The sequence below is a fragment of the Pteropus vampyrus genome, unplaced genomic scaffold (genome assembly GCF_000151845.1).
Source record: "Pteropus vampyrus isolate Shadow unplaced genomic scaffold, Pvam_2.0 Scaffold14, whole genome shotgun sequence".
Classification (NCBI taxonomy): Eukaryota; Metazoa; Chordata; class Mammalia; order Chiroptera; family Pteropodidae; genus Pteropus; species Pteropus vampyrus.
The window spans coordinates 100117-117797 of record NW_011888795.1 but is presented as its reverse complement, the minus strand read 5'-3'; the positions used below and the strand labels follow the sequence as shown (position 1 = coordinate 117797).

At 33.4% G+C, this 17681-nt stretch overlaps 1 protein-coding gene across 3 annotated transcripts in view; it reads left to right on the top strand.

Annotated features, from left to right (window-relative positions):
- Positions 1-17681, top strand: part of DLG1 (discs large MAGUK scaffold protein 1) — a 146325-nt gene that overhangs the window by 86297 nt on the left and 42347 nt on the right. For all 3 annotated transcript variants that reach the window (XM_011381188.2, XM_011381178.2, XM_023525622.1), the window contains one exon: positions 7530-7632. In XM_011381188.2, the coding sequence (XP_011379490.1) occupies positions 7530-7632 (103 nt within the window). The remainder of the gene's footprint in view (positions 1-7529; positions 7633-17681) is intronic.

The window sequence follows — 17681 nt, the reverse complement described above, 5'->3', positions numbered from 1 at the left end:
GTGAATTGGAGAGTGGCATTCTTCCAAAAATACTTTCCATCGCTTGTTGTAAATACAGAAACATCATTCTTATCATTTTCCAATGAGGAAATTGAAGTTTAGAGGTTATTTTGCTCATAATAACTAATAATATCTAGTAAATGGGATAGCCAGGATTCATCTTAATCACTATATTATGCTATGCTATTTTGTTTTTACTTTAAATGTTTAGATAACACTTTGAAATTTTAATATATGAGGTATAGAAACAAACTTACATGCTGGGTCAACAATGCTATTCAATATTGATAACTATTTTAAATCATTTCTTAAAATATAAATCAAATAATACCTTTTAAACTGCAAAATATAAAGAAAATCAAAAAATATTCCTCAAACTCAAGATATATGTTACTCGAACATGCATTACATCTTATATGCAGTTTTCAGATCATTTCCTCTTGCCATTTAATTCTTCCCTGCACATACATAGATCTATCAACATATTCTTGCAGCCTGTCCCTTTCAGGATCCTTTAAAATTCAAGAATAAATCCAGGGCAGAAAGAAGATGACTGATTATTTACAAAAGAGAAGAAACTCTTTTTTGTTTTGATAGATTTCATAATGATAAAGCATAATTCTATCAAGAGGACTTGAAATTCTTTAAAGTGCATGTACCTAATAATCCTTTCAAAATATATGAATCAAAAATTACCAGAACTAATGATAAAAATAGATCTATAGTCACAGTTGACGATTTAAACTTCCTCCTCTGTAATTGATAAAATAAGTAGATAAAAGAAAAAACAGAACTTTGGTTCTTACCACTCATTGTCTACAAAAATTAACTTGAAATGGATCATAGGACTAAACTTCTAGAAGACATTTAAGAAAGTCTTAATTAACTTGGATTAGGCAAAGATTTCTTAAATAGACCAAGGGCCAAGTCATTTCCATGGTGAAAATAAAATATTTTTAATAAACGATGTGGAAACAATTGGATATCTATATGGAAAAACATGAACTTCAACTCAGTCTTACTGCAGACATAAAAATTAATTCTAGATGGACTGTATATCTAAATATAACAGCCAAAACCATCATTCTCATAGAAGAAAACATGGGAGGCTATCTTTGCAACACTGGAGTAGACAACAGTTTCTTGGACAAGATAATTAAAACACTAGCCATAAAAATGGTGTAATTAAGAAACCAAATAGGCAAGCCACATGGTGGAAAAAAATATTCTCAGCACATATATTTAACAGAATACTCTCCAAAATATATAAACATCTCCCATAAATCAAAAATAAAAAAATGAATAGCCCAATTTAAAAATGAGCAAAAGACATAAATAGATATTTCAGAAAACAAGATAAATGAATGGTTTATAAGTACATGAAAAGGTGCTTAACGTTAGACATCAGGGTAATGCATAAAACACAGTGAATGAAGGGGTTTAGAGGAATTTGTGTGGGAGTGATGTAACTTTTCTATCTCAATTGTGGCAAAAAAAGTACAGCATTCAAAATTGTAAAAATTCTTAACTATAAACTAAAAAAAAAAAAAATCAGTAGAAACTGTCCCTAAGGAAGCCCAACAATGAGCTTACTAGACAAAAATTTTAAATCAGATATTTTAAATATGTTCAAAGAATTAAAGGAACCCATATCTGAAGAATGAAAGGAAAACATAGGAACAATATCTCACCAAGTAGAGAATATCAGTAAAGAGATTTCTATTATGTAAAAGAACTTAATAGAAATTCTGGAGTATAATAACTGAAATGAAAGAATCTAGACAAGCTCAACAGCAGATTTAAACAGAAGAAAGAATCATCCAGGCCGAAGAACAGAAAGAAAAAAGAATGAAGAAAAATTAACAAAGCCTCAAAGACCTATGGGATACCATCAAATATACCAACGTATGCATAATGAAGTCTCAGAATGAGAAGAAAAGGGTAGAAAGAATATTTATATAAATAATGGCCACAAACTTTCCAAATTTGATTTTTTTATAAATTTACACATCAGCGAAGCTCAGTGAATTCCAAGTAGAATAAACTTGAAGAGATCCACACCATAGACACATCCTAATCAAACTATTAAAAGACAAAAGCATATGCCTTAAAAGCAGAGAGAAATGACTCATGTATAGGGGATCTTCAGTAAGATTAACAGATGCTTTTTTATCAAAATCCATGGAGGCCAAAAGGCAGTGGGATGACATATTCAAAATTCTGAAAGGTAAAGGCTATTTACCATGAATTCTATATCCAGCCAGAAAGTTCTTAAGAAATGAAGGATAAAAGATATTCTAAGGTAAAAATGAAGTTGAGAAAGTTTATCTCTAGTAAATCTTCCATATAAGAAGTACTGAAGGGAATCCTTCAGACTAAAATAAAAGAATACAAGAGAGCAACTCAAATCCATATAAAGACATAAAGAGCATCTTTAAAGGTAACTACATAGGTAAATATAAGACAGCATAAGTGTATTTTTTATTTGTGACTTCTTTTTCCTTCTGTCTGACTTAAAAGATAACTGAATAAAACAATTTTAAATCTGTGTTGATGGGCACACATTGTATAAAGATGTGATTTATATGACAATAGTATCACAAGGGAGATAGAGGGCACAGAGTTATATAGGAGCAGAATTTTTATATACTATTGAAATTAAGTTAGTATTAATTCAAAATAGATTGTTATAATATGTTAATTATAATCCAGAGAAATCACTAAGAAAATAAATCAAAATAAAAAAAAACTATTCACAGATGCTGTGATCTTATATATAGAAAATTTTAGCAAATCCAGCAACAACAACAAAACTTTTAGAGCTGATAAACAACTTCAGCAAGTTTGTAGGACAGAGAATCACAACAAGAAATAGTTGTATTTCTAGATACCAGCATTGAACAACCTAAAAAGGAAATTAAGAAAACAATTTTATTTACAGTAGTATCAAAAAGAATGAAATACTTAGAAATAAATTTAAAGTAGATAAAAGGCGTAATATTCATACAATGGCATATTATTCAGCCATAAAAAGTAATGTACTAATAAATGCTACAACAAGGATGAACCATGAAAACATGCTAAGTGAAAGAAGCCAAACACAAATGATCACATATTATAGTATCCCGCTTATTTAAAATATACAGAATAGACAAATCCACAGAATCAGAAAGATTAGTGGTTTCTAGGGGCCAAAGGGAGAGAAAGGGGAGGAATGACTGATAATGAGTAGTGAGTTCCTTTTTGAATGATGAAAATGTTGTGGAATTAGGTCATGGTAATGGTTGTACATCCTTGTAAATGTACTAAAAACCACTAAGTTGTAAACTTTAAATGTGTGGATTTTATGTAAATTATATCTCCCTTTTTTAAGTGTCAATGTAAAAAAAGAGACCCTGAGGCAGTTTACACAAATGCCTCAGTGCAAGCATTTCTTCTCAAATATTTTTGATAATGTATATTCCATTAAAATATTCAATGATATTTAAGAAAGTTTTTAATTTGTAGTCTCGTTAACGAAGTGTTCTCTTTAAACTTTATATAGCCTGTCTTCAAACCTTTTATGTAGCAAAAGTATTTGATGCTCAATTTCACTAAAAATTATAATCTTCTCTACAATAATCAGTGAAATTCTATCTTCCTTTATATTTCTTGCCTAATTTGTTCTCCTGGCAATTAGGAAGACTTTCTTTTTGCTCGGAGTAGAACTATTAATATATTGTGTTGTCTGTTATAACCTTCAACTAGAGATATTCGCTAATAAAACCACAATATGTTACATTTGTTTAGATTAAGCTTTTGAATCTTGGTTTTCATTTGAGAGGTGTCTGTGTTCTAACTTAGTTGCATAATGATATCTTTCATAGATAATATAAAATACTAGGTCTTTACATGGTTAAAATGTTCTTTTGTGTAAATTTTATTATCCCAAGAATTTCTGGACTTGTATACAGTCGGATTTTCCAAAATTGGTATGTGATCTTTAATAGGTTTTATATTAGATGCCAACAAAACAGGTTTTCATATAAAAATTACATGACGGTTCTTTCTTTCCAAAAAATATTCAGTTAAGAACATTGCTGTATTCTATTAATTGCTGGTTCTTTGGGGAAAAGTCTGCTTAAATATTTAAAGTTTATTACATTCAGATACAATGGTTCATAAATCTTATGTTGTTTTTCTTATAGATAGTGTATCATGCAGTATATACTAGGTATTGCTGGCCTTTCAGAAATAAGAGTTAAGTTGCTTATTCTTCTGGAGTGGAATTTATAACCTCAGTAATTATTTCAACTGTGGAAGAGCCCTTTATTCAAAAAATGAAACCTTGAAATCTTAGTTAAGGCTCCTCTCAAGATGGCATAGAAGGTAGAGGCTGTGCATGCCTTCTTAGCAACCACACCAAAATTATAACAAAACTCAGAGCAGCCAGTATGCAGAGTCACCTGAGGTCTGGCTGAACAGAAGCCTTACAACTAATAACAGGTCACTTCAAAACGGTAGAAAGATCGGAGACATGAAACAGGCAATCCAGAGCCAGGAGGGCTATCTTGACTGTAGAGCCACCTCCCCGACCTGAGGAGTAAGGAGCCCTGGACACAACTAGCCTCCTCATCCCAGAGTTCTCAGTGCCAGGAAGAGAAGTCCCCAGTGGAGGTTGCAGCTAAGTGAGACAGAGGACCGCAAGAAGCAGAAACCAGCTTCTTACGGGGCCCACACCAAACCTTACTTGCTGATGGACTCACTCACTCTGAGCTCCAGTGCTGGGGCAGCTGCTCCAGGAGTGCCAGGGACATACAGGGAGGCACTATCGTTGAGCTTCAGGGTGAGGGCTGGAGGGGTGGCTTGCCTCCCAGACAGAGGTGCAGGCAGAAGCCATTGTTCCTTTATTGAGCCCTCTCTCATCCCAGGCTGAAGATCAACCTGGATAACACTGGTTGCTCAGACCAGGAGATTCCTTGAGATTCCGCCTCTCCCAACTTGTGAACCCACCCAAGCCTCTTCCAATGATTTATTCCATACAAATGGGCTGTCTTGGCTCCTGTTGTGAACTTTCATAAAATCTCTCAAAGGCTCACAAAACCCAAAGAAGTGACATTTTGCCTCAGTGTGCCTTGTACCTCGTGCCGAGCAGCCCCAATCTCCATACTAGTGGCAGCCAGTCTTTGTTTCTGACTTGGCCTCTTGAGGCACCTTTAAGCCCAGCACGGGTTGAACCATTTGTGGATTGTTTGATGACTCTTACCAGGTGGCCCTGGAGATGCACAGGCTGCGACTGAACTTAGCCTGAAGCTTAACCTCTCCCAGAACTGTGCCAATGGGCTCTATAGCACACCCACTATATAAAGCTACTCTGCTAAGACTGGGAGACTTAGGAGTCCTACCTAATACATAGAAACAGACACAGGGAAGCAGCCAAAATGGTGAAACAAAGAACCATGTCCCACATGAAAGAAAAGAACAAAGCTTCAGAAAAAGAATTCACCAAAACGGAGACAAGCAGTATACCAGATGCACAGTTCAAAACCGGGCTATAAGGATGGTGGAGGGACTTAGGGGAAAAGTAGATGAACTCAGTGAGAACTTTAACAAAGAGATAAAAAACATAAAAATGGAGATGGGAAAATAATAGGGAACCAGTCAGAAATGAAGACTACAATATCTGAAATGAAGAGTACTTTAGAGAAAATCAACAGAGTAGATGAAATGGAGGATCAAATCAGCGACATAGAGCATGGGGTAGCAGAGGACACCCAATCAGAACAGCAACAAGAAAAAAAAATCCAAAAAAAAAAAATGAAGATAGTTTAAGAAGCCTCTGGGACAACATTAAACATAGCATCCACATCATAGGGGTACCAGAAGAAGAAGAGAGAGCACAGGGAATTGAAAACCTACTTGAAGAAATAATAATGAAAATTTTTCCTTATCTGGTGAAGGAAATAGACATACAACCTCAGGAAGTTCAGAGATTCCCAAACAAGATGAACCCAAAGAGGCCCACACCAAAACCCATCATAATTAAAATGCCAAAGGTTAAATTCAAAGAGAGAATCTTAAAAGCAGCAAGAGAAAAGCAATTAGTTACATAGAAGGGAACACTCAGAAGACTGTCAGCCAATTTCTCAATAGAAACTTTACAGACCAGAAGGGTTTGGCACAAAATATTCTAAGTGATAGAAACCCAGGACCTACAACGAAGATTACTTTACCCAGCAAAGCTATCATTTAGAATTGAAGGACAGGTAAAGAGCTTCCCAGACAAGAAAAAGCTAGAGTTCATCACCACAAGCCAGTATTACAGGAATGTTAGAGGGACTTCTTTAAGAAAAAGAAAAAATATGTATCAAAAGTCTAAATAAAGAAAGGCAATAACTACATATCTGTCAACAAGTACTTCAAATGAAAAACAATTAAGTGCTTCAGTCAAAAGATGGTGTGGCTGAATGGATAAGAAAACAAGACCCTTACATATGCTGCCTATAGGAGACTCACTTCAGATGAGACATACATAGACTAAAAGTAAAGGAATGGAAAAAGATATAGGTAGTATGCTGAGTGGAGTAAATCAAATAGAGGAAGACAAATGCCATATAATTGCACATGTATGTAGAATCTAAAGAACAAAATAAACAAAAACAGAAACTTATAGATACAGAGAACATTTGAAAATTACCAGATGGAAGGGAGTTTGGGGGATTGGTGAAAAGGAAGAAAGGATTAAGAAGTTACAAATTGGTAGTTACAAAATAGTCAAGGAGATAGAAAGTGTAACATAAGGAATATAGCCAATAGTATTGTAATAACTATGTACAATATCAGAGGGGCACTAGACATATTGGGGTGATTATTTTGTGAGTTATATAGATGTCTAATCACTATATTATACACCTGAAGCTAATATAATATTGTATGCCAGCTATAACTGAAAGATAAATTATTTTAAAAAATGAAACCTTGCTCACTTAATAACATTTACTCTATTTAAATGTTATCCTTGAAATCTGAGCTATTTTAATACTTTAAAATAAATGTTTTTCTATTAACTCTAAATAAGTGGAAGCTTTAATTCGGAAAAGGAAGGAAAAGAATTGGAACTGATATGAGTAATAGGAGTGAAAATATAGCAGGAATTGAAGATGCTACAAAATGAATTTCCCTCCTGTTGCTGGAGTTACTGGTGAAATGAAATGTACAAAATAACACTTGTTGATTTTTCAGATTGTCAAAGTAAGGTACATTTTTCAAGAGATTGATAGACAACCTTATGGAAAATCTAGGGGGGAATATTTTGGTTTTACTCACTTGATATTAAGCAAAGTATTTTTAATGAATAAAATTCCTTTGATTAATGATAATGTTTTGTTTTACTGTACAATTTTAGTAGATTAAAACAAGAAAATATTTTAGTGATAAAGTAATTATGAGTAAATTTTTTATTTATCTGTTCTACTCAAAGAACAGGCTATTGTAATTTCTAATCAGTGTGATAATTTTCTTTCAAATTTAAGATTTGGTTTGATTTACAGGTAAACAGTGTTGACCTCAGAACTGCCAGCCATGAGCAAGCAGCAGCTGCTTTGAAAAATGCTGGCCAAGCTGTCACAATTGTTGCACAATATCGACCTGAAGGTAATGAAGTTCTTGCTATCTATATTTATTGTTTATTTCAGTTTTTAGACATGCCTCTTAATAATGTTCAGCTTTCTAAACTTAACTTTCTTTTTTATGTTTTGTTCTGATATATTATTCCTAGTATATGTTCTCACTTTTGAACTAGATTATATTTATTAATACCAGGGTTTAAGATATGTTTCTAATAGCCTCTATTGCTATTTAAAATAAAGAGAAAGAATATAAGTTTGAGTTGCAGTGTGTTTCTAGATAGCAAAGTATCATGGACATGACCTTACTAAGTTCCTAGGGAGAAGAAGATGGTAATGGAAAATTTGAGTTCATGCCATTTAAACATATATAAGACTCTAGTGTACATCAACATAACCACTTCGATAAAACCTCAGTGGAATTTAAAAAGCTTAAACACCCAAAGGAATACATAGCATCCTGGTTAATGTTCATAAACAGCAAATCGAAGGAGGAAGGAATGATGTGAGTAAAGGAGCCAAGAAGAATAATGTGAGTAAAGGAATCAAGTGAAACATTCTATAATTTAGCAATTGTTACATTTATTATTATTTTCTTAGCGTGTAATTTATTTTTGTAACAGAACCTAATACGTGTTTTAGAGGATCAAAATAGTGTATTGAGCATTGCTTGCTATTTCATAATATGTAGTCTTATAAACCTCAGCAGTTTGGGTTTAGTAACTGAACAAGGATAAATTCATTTACGTAAGAGGTCAACGCCAAATAAATTCACAGTACCCAAACAAATAGGGACTAATATATGAAGTCAGAATGCCAATTTATTAATTTTTGTAAGAAATAAAACTGACATACTTTTATCTTCTGGCCAACACATTCTTGCCCTATAGGTATACTATATGGAAGCCTAGTTGTAATCACTGGTTGTTTAGTATTATAGGAAGCTTCCCATTTGTATGTTTATAAGAAATTTAGGTATGATTAAGGGTAAGTCAGTATCTGCTCCCTGACCTCCCCCAGAAAACTCACAAAAGCAGCAAGGAAAATAAAACATACACTACACATACTTCTGCTACCCATACAACTCCATCTCACATTAAGCAAACTAAGAAGACAGATAATACCTGGACAACAAAATATAGGCAAAGGTTACTTAAGCAGCTTGAGATCTGACAGAAGCCACAAGGAAAGAGGGAAAGAATAAAAACACATGAGAGGTTGAAAATATTCAGTGGTGGCAGAACTTAGAATATAACAGAAAATTGAACTTCCTGAAGGTGAGGGGCTTGTTTTTGAGGTATGAAAACATTATCCCTGTTTATGGCAAGCCTCATGGGAATTGGAGTCAGCAGGCTAGAGCACAACTCATTCTCGACGTGGTTTGGTGTAAAGAAGTGGAGAACGCATATTTGGATAAAGCAGTCTGTCTTCATAGCATCATATAATGTGACAGTCTTTTGGTTTTAAAGACTGTAAAGAACCTGTGCTTCCATCACTCTGGATTCCAAAACTTTCTGGTCCAGCCTAAAACTTGTCCAGCAAAATCTAACTCATAAATAATAAGTAATTTGAAAGTAACTGGCCTGGTATTCATGCAAAGATATTAATAAGAAAATGTAGAAACAGACAGCAAAACTTAGCAACAAGTAAAGGTTAGTCACACGCACATGCACACACATACAAATTGACACAAATTCGATGAAAATTTGATCTTAATGTTTTTAACAATTTGTACATTCACGTCTTTGAAAGAAGACCACAAAGTAGAAATGTAAGAATAGATGTAGGCAAAGATGGCTTAACAACCGGAAGAGTTTAATTTTGAATTAACAGAACCCAGGAAAGAAGAAGGCAAACAAGTGTTTTAAATTGGACCACAAAGGCAAAGAGACACTGTAGAAAAATCAATAGGAAACATAAAGGATACAGTAGTAAAATTAAATGAGATGAAACAAACAAAAAGGATTTTGAAAGGTGAAAGAGATAATATTAGCAATAGAAGACAGGCAATTATATATATGCAACATATACATAATTTTAGACTTTATGAAAAAAAAAATTTTAAAAGAAGAAAGTCAATGTTTGAAATCATAATACATTCAAGAAAACACCCCTGAATTAAAAAGACGTGAATCTTTATATTGAAAAGACACAGCATGATAGAAAATTTACTTAGAATGGTAAAAATTCAGACATATTCTAGTTAATGTTTATCAAGAAAAAATCTGGGATCCGGGTAAAAATATTGATATTAATAAGGGGGTAAAAATTGATCAATGGAAGGAAGAACTGCTCTCTAATGCTTGGTGAACACAGACCAGAACGAGGATAGTTATTTAATTTTACCATTTTTATATTTAGTAGCTCCTAACTAACCGAAGGTACCCATTTATGCACTAGATATACTTGCCACTGATTGTTGGCAGGAGTGGGCTACCCTTTTCCCAGGATAGTTATTGAATGGGCCCAGGAATTTACCTTTCAGATTACCTTTCTCTGTGCTTATACTCTTTTTTTTCTTTCTTTTGTTCTTTTTTATGATTTCTATATTTCTCATAAACTTTTCTGATTGTTTTTTTCTAGATTATCCAAAACTTTAAACTATTCTAGACTTGATGGAGGCATTTTTATATCAAGGAGAATTTGCATTATATTTCGAGCTTAAACCTTTATGTTCATTACTCTTATATCTTCTTTCTGAACATCCCCTGAACACCAGACTTAATTTCCTATTTGATTTCTCCGGCTGTATTTCTCCCTAGTGTTTGAAATTGAACATATCTGAAACAGTTCTTTTACTGTCTCTGTAAACGGTGCTTAAGCCACAGTCTAGAAGTCATCCTTCACCTCCCACTCCTTTCTCAACATCTGTGTTATGGTCACTACCCTAACCAAAGCCACCCTGTTCTCTTTCCTGAACTATTCTAATAGCCTCTAACAAGTTCTCCTCATTTCTTTCTTGATTTTCTCTAATCTATTCTCTGTTCCTTACCCAAAATGATATTTTTTAAATACAGAGATTGGATTGTATAATTTTCTGTTTAAAATATTTCCCATCATACTGTGGATAAAATCCAAACCCTGTAAATAGAGCCTGCAAGGCCCTGTGTGATTGAGCACAGCGCAGTACCTGTACTTCACTTGGTTCTGCTCCTTAAGTCTAACCATACAGGACTCCTTTCAGACCCTTGATTGCACCAGATACTTTCCTAATTCTCTGCTCATTTTGTTCTTCCTTAAAATTTCTTTTTCCCTATTCTTATATGGCCGGCTCCTTCTCCATTTCTCATAGCACTGTGATATTTTTCCTTTATAGCACAAAACAGGATTAATAATTTCATGTTTATTTCGGTGCCTATTTGTTTATTATTTATTTAAGCCTTGCTTTTGGGCCTTATCAAATAATGTAACTATATTCCTACATACAGATGATGAAATAAACTCAGATAACAAAGCTAGTAATAGCTAGGATTCAGTACTAAGTCTCTTGACTTCAAAATCTGGATTCTTCCACTGGGAATACTTTGTTGAGTGCTTAGTCTGGCAATGTTGTATACTGTAATCTTTTTACAACAGCTGTGGTACCATTGCCTAACACAAGGGTTTAAGTACCAACAGAGCACAGAAGAAGACAAACATTGCCTTAGGAATTCAAGAAGAGGTAAATTATATTGCCTAGCATGAGAAAAGATGCCGTAGAGTAGGATTGAGGCTTAACTGACAACCTAAAGAATAGATAAGATATAGATGGGCAGAGAGAAGAAATGACATTCTAGGTAAAGAATAATGGAAGAACAAAGATAGGAGAGTTAAAATTTAAAAGCATGTTTTGGGTGCTTTGAAAACTCACCTGTCCTCCTTGCTATATTGCTGCATATGTAATGTTTGTTTATTAGACAGTGACACTATAGTTTTATGTTATATTTTAATATTAATTATGTGTTTTTAATTAACAAATATATTTTTGTTGTACAGCACTTTTTTATAAAAACATATTCCACATCATTAGTATGTAACTACTCTGAGGGCCAAGGATATAAGTTGAAGATAAGACTCAGATTTTCTTTCTCAGTGAGCTGGTCATTTTAAGAAATATAAAAAGAGTCGCTTGACACTCTGATAATGAATCATCTTCTTGCAGTTAGTATTCACTTTACTAATGATGAATCCCTTGGGATTCTCTGCTTCATTGATAATCTGACATACAGACAGAAAAAGAGCAAAGAGGTAAGCTTTTGGTAGGAGTTAAGTTTTTATCTTTTAGGATCTGTAACTTGCCTATTAGTCTTACATAAAATGCTATTTTGGGTTTTTCAGCTTGTATACTTTGAACTTTTATTACTTAGATTCTAAGTATGAAAAAATAACATTTAAAGAGACTTTATCTTCTAACTCCCCTCAGTTTTGGTAACTCCAGCGATAAGAAACAATTTACTTTTTAGAGCTTACTGCTCATTATTCTGGGGAAAATTATAATCAGTAATAAATATGGGCACTGGAATTATAAGGCTACTTTTTTACTCCATATTCAGAAGTTACAAAATTTTAGCAACTAATTCCTGCTCTAAAGTTCAAGAGTCTCTTATGAATTGGATAATAAAATATAAATATAATAACAAAAATTGTGTGCCAGGCATGGTACTAACCATGTTAACATTTATTACCTCTAATTCCCATAAAACCCTATAAGGTAGGCACTGTTATCCCCCATTTTACATTATAGTTGAGTAAGGCATAAAAAGCTTAAGTAACTTGCTAGTTAAGTGGTTAAGATTTCTTGTAGCCCCTTACTGAGGGAAAACTTTATCCTTTTATTTAATGGATGTGGCCTGTAAATTAAACAAAAGACAGATTAACAGGAGAAATGAGTTTATTTTGTATGCATGCAGGGAGCCAACAAAAGAAGTCACTAGCTCATTAAATGGTTAACGTTTAATGCTTATTACCTAATTTTGTATGGAAAAGGGAGTGGGAAGAAAAGCGTTCTGTGGGAAAAATAAATAGGTTTCTTATTTAAGTGAGACAAATGGATTTTTAGGAGGAAGTTTGTGATAATGTTTGTCTATATAAGTTATGTGTGATCTCTCCATCTACTTAAGGACTATAAAACTCCCCAAGAGAGGGGATCTATGATAGCCCTATTTCCCAGAGGTAGCTGCTTTTAGTCGGATAAGGGAAGCTCTGAGAAGGCTTTTTTTTTCCTTGCGTTCGTTGAATCTTCAATGTCTTTAGCTTAAAATAATCTTTATGACAGCTCTGAGGTTCCAAGTGGTTCCCCACACCCTAAACTCACTCTCTCAACCGTACACTAAAGCTGACTCCCTTTATAAAAAGCCCTAACCTCAGATATTTTCTTTCGTTGTTCCTCAGGTATACTACACCAACTTTCAGACCTTAGATCTCTGTTTTTGGTTCAGGGAATTATATTGCAATGATATTATAAAAGAAAGATAAAAGAGAAGGAATTAAACGTATATTAAACTTATTTTCTCTTTCCCATTGTTATATCTTAAATCGGTGAGGTACTTTGTTTTCAAAGGAAAAAGGCTTTGAGATGGGTATTGTTATCTCTAATTTTCAAGTAACTAAACTGTAGTCTAGAAAAGTTGAGAGATTTGGCCAGAGCCACTTAACTTTTCTGAGTTTCAGGGCTTTAATTTAAATCTGAGTTGCAGAGGTAGAATTTTAACCCCAGTCTCCTCATTTTATTTCCATTATTATTTCTGGTTAACAACCAAAAGAGAGGAGAGGTGGAGACTGAATGGAGAGGTTGTGCTGGACTAGTGATATTTCTTTGCAGGCATTTGTCAACTCTTTCAGTGATTTTCTGTAGCAGCTTCCTAATTAAAAAAATTTTAGTCTCTTTTCTTCCCATAGCTTTCCACCTTTTTCTACCAGTTAAAACAACCAGCCTGCCTTCTTACTCAAAAAATTTCCCCTTTTCTTCTCTAGACTAGTTTTAATATTCATTCTCCAAGAGTCGTTGCTCTCACGTATTAGCTTTGTGTTTAATTAATATATTTCATTATAGAGTGTAAATTAGTTTTATTCTTCATAGTTGAGATCGAAAGTTTAAAAGAGATTGGGGGAGGTACAGTTTCTCCTCACTCTCCTCTCCAGCTTTCTTTTATCTTTTCACTTCTAGTGTGGGAGTGAAAACAAAGAAGTTGAAAATGTGAATAAAATATAGAAAATCAGCTATTAAACATTATCTCTCCTTATAAGCATGCACATATTACTTAGCCCAGCAGTTCAGAGACTCCCAGTATATTTCATGACAAGAAATATAGTTTGGTTCAAGAATTTCCAAAATGCTGAAATGAAGAAAATGTCCTATGTAACATTTAGATCTCTCCCAATGATAGTTTTCCTGAAATCGGTTATGATGTGATTTCTAGGAGAGGGTTGCAAAAGACTTAACTGAAAAAAGAAATGAAACTCTTTCTCACAATAAAATATAAGAAAACATATACAGGATGGGCATAAGATGGAAATTGATAGAGCTAAAAAGTATGAATTGATTGAAACAAAAGGAAAAGATTGGAAACATAGCTAGTTAAATGAAATGGGAAATTTAAAGGAAAAGTAACTTTGAGGAAATTGTTGAAGTACGTTCTGAACAGTTAAGACAAATGGTTATGAGAAATTGTTAATAGTAAAGAAAATAAATACAAAAATCTAATTAAAGTGAACAAAATAAGGCATAAATTAAGCAATTATCAGGAATCGACCTAGCTCTCCAATATCTTAAATGTTGAATATCTGAGACTAAAACCGGAGGGCAACTAGTCCAGGGTTCGTGCTGCCTTTGCCACTCAGCCAATAAACCAACACAGGAGTTGAGTTGTTTAGAATAAGCATTTATTGTCAGAGCACTGATGATCTGAGAGGCAGCAGGTTAACACCTTCAAAAACTGCCTTGTCTTCTCAGTCGGGCTTATGGTATTTAAGGGAAAATCTGGGCATTTTTCTAGGGGCTACACGGAGCCATTCCTCTAGCAATGCAGTCCTCCAGTGACATAGCAACCCAGGAACAAAGATGAGAGCAGTCTGGAAAGAATGCTAGGCCAAAAGGACTGTTAATAGCAAGCAGAAGGGCATTAATCATAAATTTCAGGGCAACTTTCTATGCCAGGGGATGTTCCAAACTCTGAGTCAAGCAACTGAGGACAATCTATTGTTAAGCTATAGGGCAAGGAAAAGTGAAGCCAGGGACACTGTGAGGCTTCTACTTCAGGGGTCTCAACATGGCCCTTCTTTAAGACTTTTTTTTAACAGCTTTGTAATAACTTAGTTACTTAAGAAAGAATATTTTTCTGCCTCACTATAAAAAGTCATGTCTTCTTTTTATAGAAAGTTTTAAGTTTCTAAAATGTAGAATTTTTTAAATCAGTAGGTTCTGTTATCAGAATAGCAAAATCGCTGGAAACAGCTAATAATGCTACATAAAATATAATGAACATCTTCTTAAAAGCATCACAGGTCTGTGATACTATTGTTTCCACAGACAAGGAATGTATGCCAGGAAAACCTGCCCACAAAACAAATGAAAAGTATAACCTAATATTTCAAAACAAGTTCAAGAAAAACGATGGAATATATGAAAGAACAACATAAATGAGTTGATTATTATTCAAAATTATTAGAAATGAAAATCTTAACATAAAAAATTAAGTTTAACTAGAAGGAGCATGATATGTCCATAAAGCAAGTAGATGAAAAAGAGGAAATTTTGAAAAATCAAAAATAAAGAGCTCTTTCCCTTCCACATCCTGATCAGTTCAGTCCTAAAGTCATTAGATGGAGCACAGCAAGGTATTTATCTTGCATTGCAAGGCCAGGGAGGTTAGAGACAACTAAGGGCTTCCACACAGGGCACTTTCCTGGTGTGAGGAGTCAAAGCCTGGGCTGAGTGAGGAGATTACACATGGGACTGGTCAGAACTCAATCAGGGAAGTGAATGGTAGTAGAAACAGATACATACAAAGAGATTGATCACCTGAATAGGTATGCTAAGAGTAATGTTATCCATAATTTTCGTTGTTGGAGAAGACAATTACAAATATGGAAAGGGAGAAAACTATATAAATTCTATAATACTAGAATTGGAGAAATTGGTATGAACATATGATTTTCAATTGATATAAACAGTTACAAATGTGTCTAATATATAATAAAATTTATATATTAATAAATAAAATTTATTTACATATATATAAATAAAATTCCCTAGCTCTATCCACTTAGAGGGCCTGGGCTCAGTGCCAGTCCATTAGCAATAAGAACACCTAATACTCAGATCTTGGCTTCTAATTATACTATTTTCCACCAAAATTACAAAGGCTGTTTGGATAAATGGCTGGTTCCAAGAGTGGGGTAGAGAATATCCCAAATTATTCTGTAATATTTTGTGTCAGGAAGCAAGGAAGTAATGATGGAGACATGTCAAAAGGACACAGAATCCAGTTTGAAGGAGTTTTCACTGACCAAATCAATTTGCATCAAATTGATGATAATAATACCAATAGTAATTATGATAATTATAATCCACTGAATAAATTAGGATATCATGAGTCTTTGCTAACATAAATAAATGAGTTAATTGAAAGTTTGATTAGAGTAGAGAAGTGTACATGGTTTCAGTAACTTATTATTTGCAAAGGGAAAAAGTGGAATTTTACTGTAGAGAAACCTGGCAGACACAAACTTCATCAAGTACCAAAAGTTAGTAATATTAGTAATGGGAGATATCAATATTATAAAGCACCTGAAAGAGTGCACTGGAAAGAACATAACATATCTTCTGTAATATTCCTGTCAAAGTTGCATAATCTGGATTTAATGTGGAAATATCAGACAAATCTAAAGTGAGAGACATTCTACAAAACAATTGACCTGTAATCTTCAGTAGTATCAAGATTACCAAGTAAAGGAAAGACTAAAGAACTGCCTTGACTAAAGGAGATATGACAGCTAAATGCTCACATGCACAGATAAGATAACTAATGATTTCAAACTAGATCCTTTTGTTACAAAGGACATTATTGGGGAAATTTCAGTGGAATGTGAGCATTGGAAGATAGTAAGGAATTAATGTTACTTTCTTGATTTTGATGGTTTTGTGGTTATATAAGAAAATATCTTTATTTGTAGGAAATATACACTGAAATATTGAAAGATGTCAAGACATCAAGGTAGCAAGTTACTCTCAAATAGTTTAGGAAAAAGGTTTGTGATTTCAATATTTTAGAAAAAGAAATTAAGAATAAAAAAGGACGAGAGTGACAGATGTAGAAAGTAGGTAAAGAATATTCAAGATACATATAATAGGAGTCTCATAGAAGAACAACCAAAACAATGCAACAGAACAAATACTAAAATAAGAAAATTTTTCTAAAATTAAAAAAAATGTTATTTTCAAACTACATATCAAAAGGACATTCCATGTGCCTAAGGTGATAACTAGAACTTAGAAATATTCCAATAAAATTACTGGAATTAAAAAGAAAAAAAAAAATAGTGGAATTTCATGCCCCCCAAAAATGCCCTTTATAAAGGGAAGAAAATGATGTGGTCATCGGAACTTCATCAGCAGTGGTTTAAAGGAGACAATGGAGTCAACATACTCAAAAAATCAAAGAAAGAAACTGAATCAGACTTTCACATATCAAGGCTGCGATCAAATGTATCAGAAAAGAATTAGGGTGATATTATTCATATAAACTCTTCTTGAAGAGAAAGAACAAACTTCAGACACCCAAAATGATGGGATAGTAATTAAGAGAGTTATTAGGAAGAGAGTATATAATATGAAAAGACTGTATGCTCCGACAACTTGGTTAAAATACTTTAAATTTTCAATTATATTTTAAAGGACAAGTTTTCAGGAAATGAGAGAATATGAAGATAATATGAAAATAGAATAAGCTTTCCGATTGCTTTAAAGTTTTTAAAGAATAATATTTCAAATCAGATCTAGGGAGATTGTTCATAGTAGGGGGCCAAAACCCAAACAAAAGATTATTATCAGAACAAAAGAACAAACTTTAGTTTTATATTTCTGTGTTTATCTTTATA